At 42.3% G+C, this 22,226-nt stretch overlaps 1 protein-coding gene across 3 annotated transcripts in view; it reads left to right on the top strand.

Moving 5' to 3' along the window:
* Positions 1-22,226, top strand: part of LOC126428057 (uncharacterized) — a 168,827-nt gene that overhangs the window by 128,623 nt on the left and 17,978 nt on the right. For all 3 annotated transcript variants that reach the window (XM_050089934.1, XM_050089933.1, XM_050089935.1), the window contains one exon: positions 6,060-6,239. In XM_050089934.1, the coding sequence (XP_049945891.1) occupies positions 6,060-6,239 (180 nt within the window). The remainder of the gene's footprint in view (positions 1-6,059; positions 6,240-22,226) is intronic.

Here is a 22,226-nt window from a genome sequence, read left to right as displayed (position 1 = left end):
GCCCCCCCCCCCCCCCGAATCCGCCCCCCACCCGAACCCGCCCCCCCCCCCCGAACCCGCCCCCACCCCCCGACACCCCTTCCCCCCCCCGAAACCCCTTCCCCCCCCGAAACGGCTTCCCCCCCCCCGAAACGCCTTCGCCCCCCCCCCCCGAAACACCCCCCCCCCCGAAACCCCCCCCCCCCCCCCCGAAACCCCCCCCCTCCCCCCCGAAACCCCCCCCCCCCCAAAACGCCTTTCCCCCCCAAAACGCCTTTCCCCCCCCCCCCGAAACGCCTTCCCCCCCCCGAAACGCCTTCCTCCCCTAAAAGCCCCTTTCCCCCCTCCCTCCCCCCCCTGTACGTGGCAGTCTGTAGTCCCTGGTCACCCCATGATATGGTGCTCCTCTCTCTCGCAACCATATTGTGCTGTCCCTCCACCTTCTCTGCCCCACTCTAAATTGCTGTTCATGTGAGAGTGCATTCAGTTGGGAGCTGACGGTGGTAGCGCTTGTGTGAGTACGAGCTGTGCTTGTGTAGGCTTTGGTGGAGAGCTATTGTGCGTAACAGTCTTTTCGTCATGCTTGTCTGCAGCTTGATGGATCATCTTTGTGGTGAGTAGCAACGTATCTTTTCTTAATATTGTTAAAATACTGACAACAACTTTAAATAGTGGTTCAAAATTTTTCATGTTTCCTGGTGACACGAGCATTCTGTAATGTAACAGACGAGGGTAATGTTTGCTGCATCCAACTAGTGAAATACTTGATAGAAAGGTAAGGGTGTGGTGGTATTTCCTACCTACAGTTACTAATTAGTCACTATTGTTTATTGTGATAGTTATAACTGTAAGTTATGTACGTAATGTACAACTGTATACCAGAATGGTTGCATGGTGCGAACCAACTGCTGTGGATCTCTCCTTGTTAGGTAAGCAAGCATATTTGTTAGAATTGAAAGCTACATACACACGTCATAATGTAATCAGTTAATGGTACTCCTTCCTTGTCCACATAGTATAAGCTATCTGTCACGTGGAATCATTTAACACTACATGTGTTAACTTGCAAACATTTCGCCAGGAGTACTAACCACTGTGGTGGTTTATTCAGAAGTGCCACCTTCTGGACAGCAGAAGCTAGAATGTGTCCATAGCATCCTAATTTTTATTTGGCAGAGTATGTAGCTCCTTCTCCTGTAATTGCTAGTGATGAAACTGCAATTCAGGTCGTTGAGTATAATAATGTGGGCAAAGACAGATCCAGTGAAGAAAAAGTGGTATCCGCAGCATCTCTGTGTCGACTGCACCTGGCGCTCGACACGCTCCCCACAGCTACGCGGGAGACAGAAATTTCGATCTTCCTGTCGTTCGCTGTCCCTGACGAGGGCCACATGTGTACACACCTACTAGAGGATGCTAAAATGATGAGACCTCACTGTGAACAACTCTGGCCAGTACATCCTTTTAAGCAGCCCAGTTCAGAGTTCGATCTGCAGATTGTGTGCATGTACAGACCTACAAACAGTGATGTGGATGACTGACATGAGGAATATTAGATCAAACTTGTTACGGTGTAAAGTCAAGCACTGGCGCGCCGGTCAGTAACGACACAGAAAGGAAGGCTCTGAGAAGAAGTCAGCCAATCACGCACTGACACTCCTCTCCAGCAAAACAGTGTGACAGCAGCGGCGGCCCCTACGTGAAGAGAGCATAAGTGCCGCGACCGACTGGTGATGGCCCAGTTTAATAGCAGCTTCAAGATTAGGCAGTTCTATAGCAGTGTCGGAGCTTGTCACTTCGCTTATATTTTCTATGTAGCAGAGACTAGAATTGTCTATACTGAAGAGGACTGCTTATTTTGTATGTCACCCTTTACTTGCAACACATCTGTGTAATTGACAAAGTTAAGTATTGGATCTTTCCTTTTTGTAATAAAATTCATTAATACAATTTGTTTGAATGTTTGCCTAGCGAACCCAGCATGAAGCTTCCTAGGCACCACAAAACTGAAGTGAAATGATCGTATGGCATTGATGGCCAGGACTCTCCACATGGGGAAGTTGGGCTGTAGAGTCGCAAGTCCTTCCAGTTGGCACCACGTTGGGAGACTCATGTGTTGATGATGATGATGATGATGATGATGATGATGATGATGATGATGAGTCAGTCCAACACCCAAACCCTGAGCAAAGAGTATCTCCCGCCTGGCCAGAAATAGAACCCGGGCCTGCAGCATGGTTGTCTGATGTGCTGATCATTCAGCTAAGGGACCGGAATACGTTGAACTAGCAAAATGCTACTAAGTATTACTGATATTAAATGACTTCTGTTGTGAATTGGCATTTGATACTATTTGGTTCTATCCAAAACATTACTATCATTCATATATAATGCAGCACAACAGAAGAATATACGGTGTTGTACACTACTGGCCATTAAAATTATTACACCACGAAGATGACGTACTACAGATGCGGAATTTAACCGACAAGAAGAAGATGCTGTGATATGCAAATGATTAGCTTTTCAAAGCATTCACACAAGGTTGGCGACACCTACAACGTGCTGAAATAAGGAAAGTTTCCAACCAATTTCTCATACACAAACAGCAGTTGGCGGCGTTGTCTGGTGAAACGTTATTGTGATGCCTCGTGTAAGAAGGAGAAATGCGTACCATTACATTTCCGACTTCGATAAAGGTTGGATTGTAGCCTATTGCGATTGCGGTTTATCATATCGCGACACTGCTGCTAGTGTTGGTCGAGATCCAATGGCTGTTAGCAGAATATGGACTCTGTGGGTTCAGGAGGGTAATACGGAACGCCGTGCTGGATTTCAATGGCCTCGTATCACTAGCAGTTGAGATGACAGGCATCTTATCTGCATGGCTGTAACGGATCATGCAGCCATGTCTCGATCCCTGAGTCAACAGATGGGGATGTTTGCAAGACAACCACCATCTGCACGAACAGTTCGACGACGTTTGCAGCAGCATGGACTATCAGTTCGGAGACCGTGGCTGCAGTTACCCTTGATGCTGCATCACAGACAGGAGCGCCTGCAATGGTGTACTCAACGACGAACCTGGGTGCACATATGGCAAAAGTCATTTTTTCGGATGAATCCAGGTTCTGTTTAGAGCATCATGATGGTCGCATCCATGTTTGACGACATCGCGGTGAACGCACATTGGAAGCGTGTATTCGTCATCGCCATCAACAAACTGTTGCCTCATCAGGAAAGAGGGAAGGAGAGGGAAAGACGAAAGGATGTGGGTTTTAAGGGAGAGGGTAAGGAGTCATTCCAATCCCGGGAGCGGAAAGACTTACCTTAGGGGGGGAAAAAAGGACGGGTATACAGTCTCTCTTGCGCGCGCGCGCGCGCGCACACACACATCCATCCACACATATACAGACACAAGCAGACCTATGGAGAGATTCATTACGCATTGTGGCAAACGGGATTATTTCGAATGAAGGTCTAGCCTGAATTGCTTTTTGAAGAAGGAATATCATCATAGACAAACACTACATTTTGTGGTCCATCATTAATTGTTGACAGTTAAATCCTTTACTGTGCATATTATAATATGCTTCTCGAAGAACACGTGGTTGAAGAAACAGGTGTGGAGAAGAGTAATTTTGCACCGTCACTAATATCGTCACGGCACTGTTGCATATAACGCGGTCTTAAGAAAAGGATTATGTGATAAGTCTACAGAGATGTGGTCTGATCACCATCATCTAGAAACAGAGGGAGAGTATCACTTAAAATGTTCAGTAGTGTCTCACATTGTCACCTGGTACATCGTTGAACAGATTGAAAAAGTGTGGACTGTGAGCTTTGGTTACATGAGCTGTAAATGATTTACTATTTCTGCAGTTTCATGCATTTATTTGTGTGAAATAATAGCCTAAAAATTATTGATTGGCTGTGTTAATGGTAACCCAACTGGAGAAAGGGATGGTAAAGATGAAGAAATAGGAGCAAATGATGTACATGTAGCGGGCGAAACTGATACCGATGAGCCCTCACATAGAGTTCTGATGGAGAATGTAAACTGAAATTAGTGTATATTGAGTTTGGATACTAAGATGACTGATTCTACTGTTAAACAGCATAAAGAATGGTGGCACGAGGAATTTACTTGTTATAAAGATGTAGAATTTTATCTCTGTGGTCGCTGCTGGGAATTTCAGCTGCGGACTATTGCATAACCTGTGCTAGTAAGAGTATACAGTTAACACATCTGTTCTCTCTCTCTCTCTCTCTCTCTCTCTCTCTCTCTCTCTCTCTCTCTCTCTCTCTCTCTCAACGTACAGGGTGTCCAGAAATGGGCTCCCTGATTTCAAAAATAAATATCTCGAAAACAAAGATCGATAGAGGAATGCAGTAAATGATATGTTTATTGTGAAAGCTGTAAGAAGTTTATACAGCAGTTTGAAATAATAGTTACAAAGGCTGCTAACAGATGGCGCTGTACGCTGTGTACAGCTCATATTAGCATACATAAGTGAAATAATCGTATGAAAACAATCTTTGCAAACAATCACAGCACAATGTTTTCAAAATGTTCACCATTGGCACTACAGAGGGGGCGCAAGCGAAGAATGAAATTCGCCATCACATTTCATAGTGTCTCAACCGAAATGGATTCACATGCCACAGAGATCGCCGATTCAAGCTTGTCCAGTGTGGCGGAATGCTTTGGGTAGACCATGTCTTTCACTGTGCCCCACAAAAAAAAAAGTCACAGGGAGTCAGATCCGGCAAATATGGAGGCCAATCCATGCCTGCACCAGTAAATTTGTGATATTCCAAAGCAATGACTCGATTCTCGAAGTATTCCTCAAGAAAGCGAAACACTTGTTCCGTCCGATGTGGTCAGGCTCCATCTTGCATAAACCATTCAGTACCTGGTCGATCCTCTAACGCTTGCTGTGTGGCGACAAATTGTTCCGAAATTGCAACGTAACGTGCACCAGTGACCGTTTCTCGAATGAAAAAAGGGCCAATAATGCCTCTGCTGCATACTGCAGCGTAACTTTAGGAGAATACAGGGGTTTCGCTTCACACCAATATGGCTTTTGGGAACCCCAAAATCGCCAGTTCTGCTTATTCACGTATCCATTCAGGTGGAAGTGTGCTTCATTTGTAAACCAGATGCAGCCAACATCAAATCATTCACTATCAATCATTGTGAGCATCTGATTAGCAAAGGCAACCCTTTGTTGCACAGCCCGTACGGGTATGGCCTGGTCGTTTGAATTTTGAATGGAAACATGTGTAGGCTCTTCCTCAGTATTTTCTGCATGCTGGAATGCTTCAAACCAGTCTCAGATGCAATTCTACGCACGGATGACATTGGATTTCGCTGAATAATTCCAGAAACTGTGGCGATATTTTCAGGCGTAGCTGCGGTTTGCTTGCGGCCAACATGCCTCACTAGATCATCAGTTACGCTGCCTGTTCGTTGAAATTTTGCGAAGAGCGTACGAATGGTTTTCGCATCGGGTCCTTTTGGAACATTTAATCGTGCTTGAAAACTTCGCATTGTTGCCGTAGGACTCTCTTCTAACCTGTGGTACTCTAGCACCAGAAAAACGCGTTGTTCAATGGAGTACATGGTTTTAATCTCTTCCTTCGGTACGCTAACCTCCTTTCACGTTTCAATAGTGGAACTGATCGCTCTGGGCTTCGGATCACTATTTATGCTAGGCATTACGTATGGCGATTACAGCGCCATCTGTTAGCAGCCTTTGTAACTAATATTTCAAACTGCTATATAAACTTCTTACAGCTTTCACAATAAACATACCGTTTACTGCATTCCTCTATCGATCTTTGTTTTCGAGATATTTAATTTTGTAATCAGGGAGTCCTTTTCTGGACACCCGGTATGTTTTAAGAGTAAAAATGTGCGTACTTTTACAATTACTAATGTGTAGGCTCTTTAATGATAGATTTGTATACATGTAATTGGATTACTATAAAAAAATAATTGGATATCCATATTTTTCCCCTTAATACCTGTCCTTACTTGTAACTCCCTTACATATGTTCCTTCTTTATAATTGCAGGCCTGGATGTCTGACACAGCTGCGACGGTTGCTGATGCAGTATACGACTGACCTTCTGGATGAGACAGTGATTGCCATTTCCCAGGGCTGTCCTAACCTGCGAGAGCTGAGGCTATGCGCCTCGTACAAACTTACCGACGTAGCACTGAGTGAGATACACTGTCTGAGACATTTGGAAATGTTAGTAGTTTTCCTTCATTCATTTTTTTGCACAAAGTGTTCTCTGAATCCTATGGGTGATGGATAACCTTCACAGGTGTGGAAAGACAGAAGTTATACAGAGGCAGCCACTACAGACTCCTTGTGTAGAGAATATGTATAGCAATCTGGCCACATTGATGATTATGGCAGTTTGTTTTTCTTCATCCTATATAATGTAATATAGAACAATCAGATCAAAAGTTCAGACCAGAATAGGGGACATCAAATCTAGCAAAATTTTCTAGAGAACCACAGGTGAGAAATGCAGTGTTGAACATCTGTGGCCGTAGGACGACAGCTGTTCGGTGACAAGTGTGTGCAAGTTTGTCTGGGAAACAAAGATGTTTAGGTGCGCCCGGCAGTGCAGTTTTGCCTGCTTAAGGGGCTGCTGCAGTGTGCATGTCACTTTAACGAATTAATGGCATTACTGTACTTATTTATTGATGGATTTATTTCAGCTTGCAGGATAGGGTTCTTTATGCCCTGTTTTACATATTAGATTTCCTAAGTGACTAAACATTACAATTTGTACGGCACATGAGCAATATATAATTACAATGATAGTAGTTAAAATAATAATGCTGATGACAATTCATATGGCAATGAATATCTGTAGTTTAAGAAGTGTCAGCATTATTAACATGAAGAAATTTCCTCGTTAAATTATTATCAAATGTGAATAGTCGTATTTAACACAGATGTGTGATAACAGTACAGAAGGATCATAGAAAGAAGCTGCATGTCAGAAGGAGAGTGACAAGTAATAGGCCGAGAGAAGTTAATGAGATGGCAAGAAGAAAACAATAATAAAAAAGGGCCGGAAAATCATAATGAGGGAAGCTGCACTAAATCAAACAATGGAAAATCCAGGGTGGAATGTAACAATATTATAAGAAGGAAACAACAAAAAGACTGCCACAAATAAAGCTATCAGCCATTAAGGTCTTCTTCACACACACACACACACACACACACACACACACACACACACACAACTGGAGTTTCAGGCAACTGAAACCACACTGCTACTAAAGCTTTAATGTGTATTGAATACAGACTGGTTTTGGGTAAGACCCAAGTTACAGCATAATTTGCTCCACAGTCATATGACTGAAATTGAGGAGGAAATTGAGAAAGACTTCATGCTGTGCCGAGGCACAGCCAAAACGGTGGACGTATCCAATCTGGTGTTGCGGTTGTGACGTTATTATAGGTGTTTGATATGTGAGGGGAGGTACTAAGGTATCCAGTCACTAAGAAACCGATGAAGTAAACTGAATGTGAAAATACAGTGTGGTCATAGGAGGGGCTGATATGATGAAACAACTAAAAGTTTTAGGTCTTAACTTCTCCCGGCGAATCGATTGTTCAAATAACTTGCGGATTTGCAGCCGGGCGACGTCGTCGAACACTGCCGATATTTTGACAGGAGCACACCCTGCCATTCTCAAGGCACAAATGCAAGGAAGAAGAAATGTGCTAGCAAATTTAATACCTCAGCTCACAGAGGAGAAACAAGGAAGACACCACACACAGAACAAGTGTCAACACAACCAAAGCTAACCAACATCAGAAATATCGATAGTTATTGTTAATCAACAGGTGAGGTAGCACTGATTCTGTCCCTCTGTTTTTTGATGAGAGACAGAGCTGGATTCCAAGCAGCATTTAAACAAAATCCACCATCTCTGTTAATAAGGTTGCTCGATAGTCTGATTTCAACAGCTTCCTTTATAACATTATCCCAATAGCTGGACGTGCAAGCCAGAATCTCCGTGTTGCTGTATTCCATTGGATGACCGGTGTCAAGGCAATGTTCTGCAAAAGCGGATTTGCCCGGCTGTTGTAAGTGTGTGTGACGCTTATGTTCAATACACCGGTCTTCCACAGTCCTCATTGTCTGACCAACATATGACATGCCACAACTGCAAGGAATACGATAGACCCCAGCCTTACGCAAACCGAGATCATCTTTTACAGGCGTCAACAGGGCCTTTTCTTAGAAGGTGGTCAAAAAACACATTTCACATCATATTTCCGCAAAATATGGCCAATCCTGCTGGAAATGCTTCCTGCGTAAGGCAAAAAAGCCGTAGACTTAGGTGCCACTTCGTTGCTATCGTCACTCAAAGCCAATTGTCACCTATTGTGGCCAATTTGTTTATGGAGGACTTTGAGGAACGTGCATTGGAGTCAGGGACCTTGAAACCTGCGTATTTTTTCAGATATGCAGACGATACTTTTGTTGTTTGGCCTCGTGGTAGTGAGAATTTAAACTGGTTTTTGGAACATATGAATTCAATCCACCGGAATATTCAGTTCACTATGGAGGGGGAAAAGAACGGATGCCTTCCCTTCCTTGATGTGTTGGTCAAAAGGAAGACTGATGGTACGTTGGGACATTCTGTTTATAGGAAGCCCACCCACACTGACTTGTACCTGCGAGCTGATAGTTGTCACCATCCAGCTCAGCGTGAAGGAGTACTTCACACCTTGGTTCACAGGCCCCACATTATCTCAGACCCTGAAAGTTTGGTAGCTGAGCTATCACATATCGAAGTCACCTTTCGTCAGAATGGTTATAGTGAGAGGCAGATCAAACGTGCGTTGCGCCATCAGCCTTCTGTGCAACGGATGAGTGACGATAGCAACGAAGTGGCACCTAAGTCTACGGCTTTTTTGCCTTACGCAGGAAGCATTTCCAGCAGGATTGGCCATATTTTGCAGAAATATGATGTGAAATGTGTTTTTTGACCACCTTCTAAGAAAAGGCCCTGTTAACGCCTGTAAAAGATGATCTCGGTTTGCGTAAGGCTGGGGTCTATCGTATTCCTTGCAGTTGTGGCATGTCATATGTTGGTCAGACAATGAGGACTGTGGAAGACCGGTGTATTGAACATAAGCGTCACACATACTTACAACAGCCGGGCAAATCCGCTTTTGCAGAACATTGCCTTGACACCGGCCATCCAATGGAATACAGCAACACGGAGATTCTGGCTTGCACGTCCAGCTATTGGGATAGTGTTATTAAGGAAGCTGTTGAAATCAGACTATCGAGCAACCTTATTAACAGAGATGGTGGATTTTGTTTAAATGCTGCTTGGAATCCAGCTCTGTCTCTCATCAAAAAACAGAGGGACAGAATCAGTGCTACCTCACCTGTTGATTAACAGTAACTATCGATATTTCTGATGTTGGTTAGTTTTGGTTGTGTTGACACTTGTTCTGTGTGGGGTGTCTTCCTTGTTTCTCCTCTGTGAGCTGAGGTATTAAATTTGCTAGCACATTTCTTCTTCCTTGCATTTGTGCCTTGAGAATGGCAGGGTGTGCTTCTGTCGAAATATTAGCGGTGTTCGACGACGTCACCCGGCAGCAAACCCGTAAGTTATTTGAACAACTGAAAGTTTTACATGTACACAGTCTATCCCCATCAATGTGACCACTGCCTGTGTTAAGCAACATCATGCAGTAACCACTCGGAAGTGGAAGGTTGCAGTGCTAGCAGTCGAGGGAGTATAAAGGGTGTCCAGGAAGCAGAAAACAGTGCAGTCGTCGTCCTAATGTGGAGACTGAGCGATTTATCCGACGTCCAAAAGGGCACGATCGTTGGCTTTTGGGCCGAGGGTGGAAACATTTATGAAATGGCAGAGTACGTAAACTGTTCCCGTGCTGCTGTGTATAAAGTATACCGTGCACGACAAAATGGTGCTACCCAAAACTGGCGCCGAGGCAACTGTGGTGTGCCGAGGGGCGTAGATGACAGAGGTGAATGATGGCTGTGGAGATGTGCACAGGCAAGTACCATATTTACTCGAATCTAAGCCGTACTTTTTTTCCGGTTTTTGTGATCCAAAAAACAGCCTGCGGCTTAGAATCGAGTGCAAAGTAAGCGGAAGTTCTGAAAAATGTTGGTAGGTGCCGCCACAACTAAGTTCTGCTGTCGAATATATGTAGCGCTACACAGGCATGCTTTGCAGGCACAAAGATAAATACTGGTGCCAAAACCTCTGCGTCAGTAAATAAATTAAAACAAAAAAGGTGGAAGACTAGCTTTTTTTCTCCGCTCCGAGTTTCAATCACTGCATTTTCATACGTTATCTGACGAAGTAAATACAAATTCCGTATTGTTCATCTTCGAATCTAGCAGCATTTCAATGTACTACAAAAATCCGACTGGCAAAACTGTTTGGGATGTTTGTCAATATGGCCAACTCTACGTTCTGAATTCTTTCCTACCTGTGAGAAGAGATGGTTGCTAATAGGAACTTTTATGAATTGTGAATCACATGCAGTATTCTGTTCACCATAAGAATAATATGAATATAAACATTTTACCATGTATTCTTTCGTGTTTGCTGCTATCTCATTTAAATTCTCTTTGCCTAATAAACCGAAACTAGAGAGAGACAACATCAAACATGGAAAAATATACATATCATGTCATGTTCATATTCGTATTATTCTTATGCTAATACTGACACAGTCAGAAATGAAGCACGGCAATTGACTAGATTTTTAAATCTAAGATGACTCTAATTTCTGTGCAGAATGTAATGTACTAAAGAGGCGTCTGCAAAGATTTTCAAACGGAGAAAAATTTTCGCTAAACTCTCGTTCGGAACATCTTCTATCGTACGCAGTCTATTATTTGGTTCTTGTTGATCATTATCCAATAAAGCAGCAGTGTAAGTAACAACAAATAGCAATCTCTTTTTTTTTTAAAAGCGGCGGTAGCGTGCACAAAAGCAAGATATGCTGCGAGTGGCGACAGACTGTAAACACTCATTATCAGAATGCGACAAACAATGCATGACACTGTACAGTAATGTATTTTCAGCTTAGAGCGATGTTAACACCTATAACAAAGCGAACGGCACTTATCAGATCAAAGAAAAATAAGCAATCGATTCGAACCAGACGTGAAAAAGGAAGGGTACCCGTACGGACGGAGCGCCTGACATAACAATGGCTACCTGGTAAAGCTTAACTGTTAAGGTTATGACTCGCACCAAACTACTGTAGCTGTATCTTCATCCACTTGACCTCAATTGTGCCTCATGTTACAATGAACCAACTTTGTTTCGATTTGGAGGTGTGGTCTAAAACTTTTCTCTCCCCTTAAATTTCGAGTCTCAAATTTCAGGTGCGGCTTAGATTCGAGTGTGGCTAAGATTCGATTAATACGGTAGACGTGTAGCTGTCGAACAACTGACTGCCCGGATGCAACGAGAGGCTATCTACGCACATCGTCTCCTAGACGACCGTTCAGCGATTGCTACCGTGCGTAGGCCTCCGTAGTGGGCACCCGGTTCACGTACCTGTGCCGACTGCAGTTCTTAGACGACGCATTTGTATGCCAATACTGCAACTGGACTTCATTAAGTGGCGACAGATTGCATTTTCAGACAAGTGGTGCCTTATGCTCCATCAGATTGCTGGCCATTGGCCATTGTTGCCTATGGTGTGAAGCTTCTAAAAGTAAACAGCGAACAAGCATTATGATCTGGTGAATGTTTTTGTGGCGTTTCCTGTTTTTGTGGCGTTTCCTGTTTTTGTGGCGTTTCCTGTTTTTGTGGCGTTTCCTGTTTTTGTGGCGTTTCCTGTTTTTGTGGCGTTTCCTGTTTTTGTGGCGTTTCCTGTTTTTGTGGCGTTTCCTGTTTTTGTGGCGTTTCCTGTTTTTGTGGCGTTTCCTGTTTTTGTGGCGTTTCCTGTTTTTGTGGCGTTTCCTGTTTTTGTGGCGTTTCCTGTTTTTGTGGCGTTTCCTGTTTTTGTGGCGTTTCCTGTTTTTGTGGCGTTTCCTGTTTTTGTGGCGTTTCCTGTTTTTGTGGCGTTTCCTGTTTTTGTGGCGTTTCCTGTTTTTGTGGCGTTTCCTGTTTTTGTGGCGTTTCCTGTTTTTGTGGCGTTTCCTGTTTTTGTGGCGTTTCCTGTTTTTGTGGCGTTTCCTGTTTTTGTGGCGTTTCCTGTTTTTGTGGCGTTTCCTGTTTTTGTGGCGTTTCCTGTTTTTGTGGCGTTTCCTGTTTTTGTGGCGTTTCCTGTTTTTGTGGCGTTTCCTGTTTTTGTGGCGTTTCCTGTTTTTGTGGCGTTTCCTGTTTTTGTGGCGTTTCCTGTTTTTGTGGCGTTTCCTGTTTTTGTGGCGTTTCCTGTTTTTGTGGCGTTTCCTGTTTTTGTGGCGTTTCCTGTTTTTGTGGCGTTTCCTGTTTTTGTGGCGTTTCCTGTTTTTGTGGCGTTTCCTGTTTTTGTGGCGTTTCCTGTTTTTGTGGCGTTTCCTGTTTTTGTGGCGTTTCCTGTTTTTGTGGCGTTTCCTGTTTTTGTGGCGTTTCCTGTTTTTGTGGCGTTTCCTGTTTTTGTGGCGTTTCCTGTTTTTGTGGCGTTTCCTGTTTTTGTGGCGTTTCCTGTTTTTGTGGCGTTTCCTGTTTTTGTGGCGTTTCCTGTTTTTGTGGCGTTTCCTGTTTTTGTGGCGTTTCCTGTTTTTGTGGCGTTTCCTGTTTTTGTGGCGTTTCCTGTTTTTGTGGCGTTTCCTGTTTTTGTGGCGTTTCCTGTTTTTGTGGCGTTTCCTGTTTTTGTGGCGTTTCCTGTTTTTGTGGCGTTTCCTGTTTTTGTGGCGTTTCCTGTTTTTGTGGCGTTTCCTGTTTTTGTGGCGTTTCCTGTTTTTGTGGCGTTTCCTGTTTTTGTGGCGTTTCCTGTTTTTGTGGCGTTTCCTGTTTTTGTGGCGTTTCCTGTTTTTGTGGCGTTTCCTGTTTTTGTGGCGTTTCCTGTTTTTGTGGCGTTTCCTGTTTTTGTGGCGTTTCCTGTTTTTGTGGCGTTTCCTGTTTTTGTGGCGTTTCCTGTTTTTGTGGCGTTTCCTGTTTTTGTGGCGTTTCCTGTTTTTGTGGCGTTTCCTGTTTTTGTGGCGTTTCCTGTTTTTGTGGCGTTTCCTGTTTTTGTGGCGTTTCCTGTTTTTGTGGCGTTTCCTGTTTTTGTGGCGTTTCCTGTTTTTGTGGCGTTTCCTGTTTTTGTGGCGTTTCCTGTTTTTGTGGCGTTTCCTGTTTTTGTGGCGTTTCCTGTTTTTGTGGCGTTTCCTGTTTTTGTGGCGTTTCCTGTTTTTGTGGCGTTTCCTGTTTTTGTGGCGTTTCCTGTTTTTGTGGCGTTTCCTGTTTTTGTGGCGTTTCCTGTTTTTGTGGCGTTTCCTGTTTTTGTGGCGTTTCCTGTTTTTGTGGCGTTTCCTGTTTTTGTGGCGTTTCCTGTTTTTGTGGCGTTTCCTGTTTTTGTGGCGTTTCCTGTTTTTGTGGCGTTTCCTGTTTTTGTGGCGTTTCCTGTTTTTGTGGCGTTTCCTGTTTTTGTGGCGTTTCCTGTTTTTGTGGCGTTTCCTGTTTTTGTGGCGTTTCCTGTTTTTGTGGCGTTTCCTGTTTTTGTGGCGTTTCCTGTTTTTGTGGCGTTTCCTGTTTTTGTGGCGTTTCCTGTTTTTGTGGCGTTTCCTGTTTTTGTGGCGTTTCCTGTTTTTGTGGCGTTTCCTGTTTTTGTGGCGTTTCCTGTTTTTGTGGCGTTTCCTGTTTTTGTGGCGTTTCCTGTTTTTGTGGCGTTTCCTGTTTTTGTGGCGTTTCCTGTTTTTGTGGCGTTTCCTGTTTTTGTGGCGTTTCCTGTTTTTGTGGCGTTTCCTGTTTTTGTGGCGTTTCCTGTTTTTGTGGCGTTTCCTGTTTTTGTGGCGTTTCCTGTTTTTGTGGCGTTTCCTGTTTTTGTGGCGTTTCCTGTTTTTGTGGCGTTTCCTGTTTTTGTGGCGTTTCCTGTTTTTGTGGCGTTTCCTGTTTTTGTGGCGTTTCCTGTTTTTGTGGCGTTTCCTGTTTTTGTGGCGTTTCCTGTTTTTGTGGCGTTTCCTGTTTTTGTGGCGTTTCCTGTTTTTGTGGCGTTTCCTGTTTTTGTGGCGTTTCCTGTTTTTGTGGCGTTTCCTGTTTTTGTGGCGTTTCCTGTTTTTGTGGCGTTTCCTGTTTTTGTGGCGTTTCCTGTTTTTGTGGCGTTTCCTGTTTTTGTGGCGTTTCCTGTTTTTGTGGCGTTTCCTGTTTTTGTGGCGTTTCCTGTTTTTGTGGCGTTTCCTGTTTTTGTGGCGTTTCCTGTTTTTGTGGCGTTTCCTGTTTTTGTGGCGTTTCCTGTTTTTGTGGCGTTTCCTGTTTTTGTGGCGTTTCCTGTTTTTGTGGCGTTTCCTGTTTTTGTGGCGTTTCCTGTTTTTGTGGCGTTTCCTGTTTTTGTGGCGTTTCCTGTTTTTGTGGCGTTTCCTGTTTTTGTGGCGTTTCCTGTTTTTGTGGCGTTTCCTGTTTTTGTGGCGTTTCCTGTTTTTGTGGCGTTTCCTGTTTTTGTGGCGTTTCCTGTTTTTGTGGCGTTTCCTGTTTTTGTGGCGTTTCCTGTTTTTGTGGCGTTTCCTGTTTTTGTGGCGTTTCCTGTTTTTGTGGCGTTTCCTGTTTTTGTGGCGTTTCCTGTTTTTGTGGCGTTTCCTGTTTTTGTGGCGTTTCCTGTTTTTGTGGCGTTTCCTGTTTTTGTGGCGTTTCCTGTTTTTGTGGCGTTTCCTGTTTTTGTGGCGTTTCCTGTTTTTGTGGCGTTTCCTGTTTTTGTGGCGTTTCCTGTTTTTGTGGCGTTTCCTGTTTTTGTGGCGTTTCCTGTTTTTGTGGCGTTTCCTGTTTTTGTGGCGTTTCCTGTTTTTGTGGCGTTTCCTGTTTTTGTGGCGTTTCCTGTTTTTGTGGCGTGTCCTGTTTTTGTGGCGTGTCCTGTTTTTGTGGCGTGTCCTGTTTTTGTGGCGTGTCCTGTTTTCGTGGCGTGTCCTGTTTTTTTTTTTCGTGGCGTGTCCTGTTTTTTTTTTTCGTGGCGTGTCCTGTTTTTTTTTTTCGTGGCGTGTCCTGTTTTTTTTTTTCGTGGCGTGTCCTGTTTTTTTTTTCGTGGCGTTTCCTGTTTTTTTTTTTTCGTGGCGTTTCCTGTTTTTTTTTTTTCGTGGCGTTTCCTGTTTTTTTTTTTCGTGGCGTTTCCTGTTTTTTTTTTTCGTGGCGTTTCCTGTTTTTTTTTTCGTGGCGTTTCCTGTTTTTTTTTTCGTGGCGTTTCCTGTTTTTTTTTTCGTGGCGTTTCCTGTTTTTTTTTTTCGTGGCGTTTCCTGTTTTTTTTTTTCGTGGCGTTTCCTGTTTTTTTTTTTCGTGGCGTTTCCTGGTTTTTTTTTTCGTGGCGTTTCCTGTTTTTTTTTTTTCGTGGCGTTTCCTGTTTTTTTTTTTTTTTCGTGGCGTTTCCTGTTTTTTTTTTTTTTCGTGGCGTTTCCTGTTTTGTGGCGTTTCCTGTCTTTTTTTTTTCCGTGGCGTTTCCTGTTTTTTTTTTTTTTCGTGGCGTTTCCTGTTTTGTGGCGTTTCCTGTCTTTTTTTTTTCCGTGGCGTTTCCTGTTTTTTTTTTTTCCCGTGGCGTTTCCTGTTTTTTTTTTTTCCGTGGCGTTTCCTGTTTTTTTTTTTTTCCTCGTGGCGTTTCCTGTTTTTTTTTTTCTCGTGGCGTTTCCTGTTTTTTTTTTTTCTCGTGGCGTTTCCTGTTTTTTTTTTTCTCGTGGCGTTTCCTGTTTTTTTTTTTCTCGTGGCGTTTCCTGTTTTTTTTTTTTCGTGGCGTTTCCTGTTTTTTTTTTTTCGTGGCGTTTCCTGTTTTTTTTTTTTTCGTGGCGTTTCCTGTTTTTTTTTTTCTCGTGGCGTTTCCTGTTTTTTTTTTTTTCGTGGCGCTTCCTGTTTTCTTTTTTTTTCGTGGCGCTTCCTGTTTCCTTTTTTTTTCGTGGCACTTCCTGTTTCCTTTTTTTTTGTGGCGCTTCCTGTTTTCTTTTTTTTTCCTTTTTTTTTTGTGGCGCTTCCTATTTTCTTTTTTTTTCCTTTTTTTTTGTGGCGCTTCCTGTTTTCTTTTTTTTTCCTTTTTTTTTGTGGCGCTTCCTGTTTTCTTTTTTTTTCCTTTTTTTTTGTGGCGCTTCCTGTTTTCTTTTTTTTTCCTTTTTTTTTGTGGCGCTTCCTGTTTTCTTTTTTTTTCCTTTTTTTTTGTGGCGCTTCCTGTTTTCTTTTTTTTTCCTTTTTTTTTGTGGCGCTTCCTGTTTTCTTTTTTTTTCCTTTTTTTTTGTGGCGCTTCCTGTTTTCTTTTTTTTTCCTTTTTTTTTGTGGCGCTTCCTGTTTTCTTTTTTTTTCCTTTTTTTTTGTGGCGCTTCCTGTTTTCTTTTTTTTTCCTTTTTTTTTGTGGCGCTTCCTGTTTTCTTTTTTTTCCTTTTTTTGTGGCGCTTCCTGTTTTTTTTTTTTTTTTTTTTTTTTGTGGCGCTTCCTGTGTGATCTCATTCTGGAAGCCACAATGGATCAACACAAGTATACATGTATCCTTTGGGACCGTGCCCACCCCTGTGTGCAGTTTGCTTTTCCATGTCCCAGTACCATCTACCAACAGAACAATGCAATGTGTCACACAGCTCGCAGTGTACGTTGTTGTCAGAAGAACAGAAGGATGAGTTTACCACGCTCTCCTAAGGATGAGTTTACCATGCTCTCCTGGCTACCAAATCCCCGGATTTAAAGCCGATCAAGAATCTGCGGTACCACCTCGATCGGGCCGTTTGCACGTTGTTGACACGTTTCCCGCATGTCTCGTAACAGTTTGGCCTGCAGGGGATGTTTATTGGGGCGTTTAACATGTGGGCACATTAACGTGACTGGACAGTGTATATTACACCTGTGTTCATTGCTTGCCGAAACCTTATGGAATTTTCATTATACGTGCTTTGTTGAACTTCATCGCAGCAGTAAAGATTTGTTTAATTTGAATGTGGAAATAATTTTCTAAATCATTTGCTTGAGTGTAGACAAGAGAGATTTCCTGCAAGCTGCAACTGTTTGTTCACCTCAAGTTAGATGCTCATCCAAGATTATGCTTTGGCCTTTTACTGTCCTTCGAAAAAGAAATTGGATGTCATTGAGAAATATTGGAAGTTTCACGAAAATGCTAAATTATCAGTTTTCAGTGAGGTATGAGGACGACCTGTGACGTCATAGGGTTAAGTTTATGACTCAGGCACTGCACCCATTGTGGCACTAAATGATGATGTTTGTTCACGCCTACTACAACAGAAGTAGCAGTGTTCTTAGGCCTGGCACCTATGTGTAACTGTATTTCGTCAGACTTTTCGATATGCCCTGTTCATAAAAGTCTGTCTGATTTGGAATACAGCCATCTCTGGACTGCCAATTTTTCTTCGGCATCTGTCGCAAAGCATTGGCTGGCTGTCCAGAAATTTCTTCATGGAATCGTGTGCCTCTATTATGTCGAAGCTGCACAGTTTGTTTACGCAGTGTTGCAGGATTTGACATGCTGCATACAAGAGTGGCCAATCCCAATTTTGTCATGTGCGTAGCAGTCTCAGCAGGTGTCAAACCTACCAGTTACGTACATCCTCTCAGAATAGCACACAACTTTTGTGGATTCAGTTTGTGTGCTAGTATCTACTGGATACTACAGTAGCCTATAAATTTATCTTTCAGAGCTGGTCATGCTATTCTTCACTTTGCTCAGATCCTCTTCCTTGAAAATTTCATGACTTAGCTCAAACAATGTAAAGGATTCATAACAAGAGTTCCATCACTTCAACCATTTGTTGTCAAATTAACCATTAATACAATGTACTTTACTGTAAGCACCAGACTGCTGCTCCTTTCATGTCCATCTATAGTAGAGTAAGTGCAATACATTAAATGTTACATAATGTTCATTGCTAATACAGGCTCTTTTGTTATTCCTTTCTGGGCCACCATAATACTTTTCATCAGTGGCTGCACAGAATAACACATACACAACACCATGTGACATCTGGTCACCACTCGTGCAGCTCCTTCATATATTCTTGGCTCTGCATAAACAGAAGACTAGCAACAGCGTTTTGCTCCACTGTGGCTCAATTATCTTAAAATAATAGTTTTTCTCTCTGTATTCACATGAATATCTTCCACTTCTCAAAGAGTCTAAGAGTATATCATGGCATTTCCTCATGAATATAGAAGGTCTATACAAGGGCGATGTACTTGAGGACAATATTATGGAAATGGAAGAGGATGTAGATGAAGATGAAATGGGAGATACGATACTGCGTGAAGAGTTTGACAGAGCACTGAAAGACCTGAGTCGAAACAAGGCCCCAGGAGTAGACAACATTCCATTGGAACTACTGACGGCCTTGGGAGAGCCAGTCCTGACAAAACTCTACCATCTGGTGAGCAAGATGTATGAAACAGGCGAAATACCCTCAGACTTCAAGAAGAATATAATAATTCCAATCCCAAAGAAAGCAGGTGTTGACAGATGTGAAAATTAACGAACAATCAGTTTAATAAGCCACAGCTGCAAAATACTAACACGAATTCTTTACAGACGAATGGAAAAACTAGTAGAAGCCGACCTCGGGGAAGGTCAGTTTGGATTCCGTAGAAATACTGGAACACGTGAGGCAATACTGACCTTACAACTGATTCCGTAGAAATACTGGAACACGTGAGGCAATACTGACCTTACAACTTATCTTAGAAGAAAGATTAAGGAAAGGCAAACCTACGTTTCAAGCATTTGTAGACTTAGACAAAGCTTTTGACAATGTTGACTGGAATACTCTCTTTCAAATTCTAAAGATGGCAGAGGTAAAATACAGGGAGCGAAAGGCTATTTACAATTTGTACAAAAACCAGATGGCAGTTATAAGAGTCGAGGGGCATGAAAGGGAATCAGTGGTTGGGAAGGGAGTGAGACAGGGTTGTAGCCTCTCCCCGATGTTATTCAATCTGTATATTGAGCAAGCAGTAAAGGAAAGAAAAGAAAAATTCGGAGTAGGTATTAAAATCCATGGAGAAGAAATAAAAACTTTGAGGTTCGCCGATGACATTGTAATTCTGTCAGAGACAGCAAAGGACTTGGAAGAGCAGTTGAATGGAATGGATAGCGTCTTGAAAGGAGGATATAAGATGAACATCAACAAAAGCAAAACGAGGATAATGGAATGTTGTCGAATCAAGTCGGGTGATGCTGAGCGAATTAGATTAGGAAATGAGACACTTAAAGTAGTAAAGGAGTTTTTCTATTTGGGGAGCAAAATTACTGATGATGGTCGAAGTAGAGAGGATATAAAATGTAGACTGTCAATGGCAAGGAAAGCATTTCTGAAGAAGAGAAATTTGTTAACATCGAGTATTGATTTAAGTGTCAGGAAGTCGTTTCTGAAAGTATTTGTATGGAGTGTGGCCTTGTATGGAAGTGAAACATGGATGATAAATAGTTCGGACAGGAAGAGAATAGAAGCCTTTGAAATGTGGTGCTACAGAAGAATGCTGAAGATTAGATGGGTAGAGCACATAGCTAATGAGGAGGTATTGAATAGGATTGGGGAGAAGAGAAGTTTGTGGCACAACTTGACTAGAAAAAGGGATCGGTTGGTAGGACATGTTCTGAGGCATCAAGGGATCACCAATTTAGTATTGGAGGGCAGCGCGGAGGGTAAAAATCGTAGAGGGAGACCAAGAGATGAATACACTAAGCAGATTCAGAAGGATGTAGGTTGCACTAGGTACTGGGAGATGAAGAAGCTTGCACAGGATAGAGTAGCATGGAGAGCTGCATCAAACCAGTCTCAGGACTGAAGACCACAACAACAACATTCCTCATGAAATGTCATGTTACACCACAATATTTTTGTTTTGTTTTGTTTTGTTTTGCATCTTCCTGTATACTTCATATATTTATATCGTAGTTATTTCTGTAGCTGAGCTTTACGCAGTAAACAACACACAAAATTAATGTATAATTTTATCAGCCACAGTAGAAATTTAATTCAGTTGAAACCATTGTCTTCAGCTTTACACTGAGGTGAAGAAGATCACAGGGTAGTGATACGCATGTATTCAGATGGTGATAGTATTGCATACACGAGGTATAAAAGGGCAGTGCATTGGCAAGCTGTCATTTTTCTCAGCTGATTAGTGTGAAAAGGTTTCTGATGTGATTATGGCTGCACTGTGGGAATTAAGACTTTGAATGTAGAATGGTAGTTGAGCCAGACGCATAGCTCTTTCCAGTTCATAAATCATTAGACAGGGTGTATACGACCCGGGACAACTGGGAGATCCGGGAAAAACCCGGGAATTTTTTCATCTGGGAAAAACCGGGAAAAACCCGGGAATTGTTGAGAATTCCGGGAATTTTTCATTGTTTTAGTTTTCAGTTAAATTTTTGTGATTTTGACTGGTGAGAACCAATACTCTAACAAAGGAAATTACTGTATCCCACTAGAGCAGAATAATACTGTTGTAACAAAACATGAACGAGAGAAAAAAAAATGAAAATGACACTTAAGTTGTAAAGGAAATGTCGTCTGCAACAACAAAACAATGCTCATACAAGTGTCTGCCAACAGCAGTGTGTCAAAGGCTTCAGGAAGACTATGCAATGCTTTATAACAACAAATTGTCTCCGATGAACGTGACGTTACAACTGTTTAAATTATATTCATTTGAGCAATTGCGGTTGGGCTCTTGCACATGCGCAGGTGAGTTGCGTATGAGTAGTACCTTCTCCCACTTCTGGTTACAGAAGTATGGTGGGGCGCCACTACTTAATTTTGCCTCGGTTCGGAAATAAAGTAAATCTGGGGCTGATGCACAGAGCAGTCTGAGCTGTGGGGGGGAGATGGGTCGTCTCCACGTGACCTGTGTTTACGTTCAGTGATTTTGTTATTTCCTCATCGTTTATTGTTCTCATGTTAAATGATAACAAAATGGATTTTTGTGGCCGGGAGATATCAAATGAATTAAAATACATGCGCATAATTACGGAAGGCTAAAATATGTTGTTAGTTTCAGACTTTATTCCCACCTTTCTGACAGTCAAGCATTCATCGCCTTACAGAAAAATGAAGTCTAAAGAGATTTGGCTTTTATTAATCTTTTCTGCCGAGGCAGTCAATTTATTTGAAACGAAGCGTTTAATTTCACACTATTGGCTAGTTTCAACTGTTTGCTGCATTTCAAGTGCACATATGGCATTATGCCATAATAAAGTACTGGTACGCCAAGAAAATTTACGTATGAATGTGCATTTTAAGCCGAATTATGCATTTTTTTATGGTTGACGAAATTCTGACGCTCTTAAAGCATCCTCTTTTGTCTCTCTTCTTTTATGACATAATGCAAGATCTTTTAATGTCTTACCTGTACGAACATATGGGCTTCCTGCGTGATTGTAGCTGCGTAAGCCCGGTGATGCCTGTTATCTGGTCCTCTCTTGCAACTGCTGAAATGAACCCTTTTCTAACAGGTCGCGGGAAAATATTGCAAATGGTGGTTTGAAAAGCGTTACATTCGAAGCAGATTTCCTTTTATGCAAGATAAAACTATGTGCGAGATGTACAATGAATTTCTTAAATCACAAAGCGTTTGACTCTCATATAAAAATCAACTGTTTGAGGATGACTATTTTGAAGAATGCAAGCCCAGAAGATCAGACATTTACGTCTTTATTAAAAATTTTACTAGCACAAGTGTGTGATGTATCTTATAAGTGTAACACGCGCAAGAAAGATCAATATTATTCGTGGAAGCTTAGCTTCTCTTCCAGCTTATTAAACTTAGAGACCAATATTACATCTGAATACTATGTATATTAATTTAAGCCATTAACTTTTCTTATTTGTGTGTTCACGCTACTGAAGAGTAATCTTGCTATTGGCTGTCTACATCACGTGTCCTATGCTGTCATCAGCTCGTGAGATGACCTGACATGATCTATGACTGGCAGTTGCGCAATCTTGATTTCAGTGCTTCGGAAAGTGACATGCGGTGTTTGGTGGAATTCAAATTTATACCTTCGTTATACAAAAATATGTAGTGTACATGTTGCTGCATATCAAAGGTCTTTCAAAATGTGTTTTCTCCCCTGAGTTTCATTTTCTAAAGTGCCTGGAAATTCTACGTTGGT

This window comes from Schistocerca serialis, chromosome 12 (assembly GCF_023864345.2).
Source record: "Schistocerca serialis cubense isolate TAMUIC-IGC-003099 chromosome 12, iqSchSeri2.2, whole genome shotgun sequence".
NCBI classification, from domain to species: domain Eukaryota; kingdom Metazoa; phylum Arthropoda; class Insecta; order Orthoptera; family Acrididae; genus Schistocerca; species Schistocerca serialis.
Note: the sequence above shows the minus strand (reverse complement) of the source record. Positions and strands in the feature narration are given on the sequence as shown.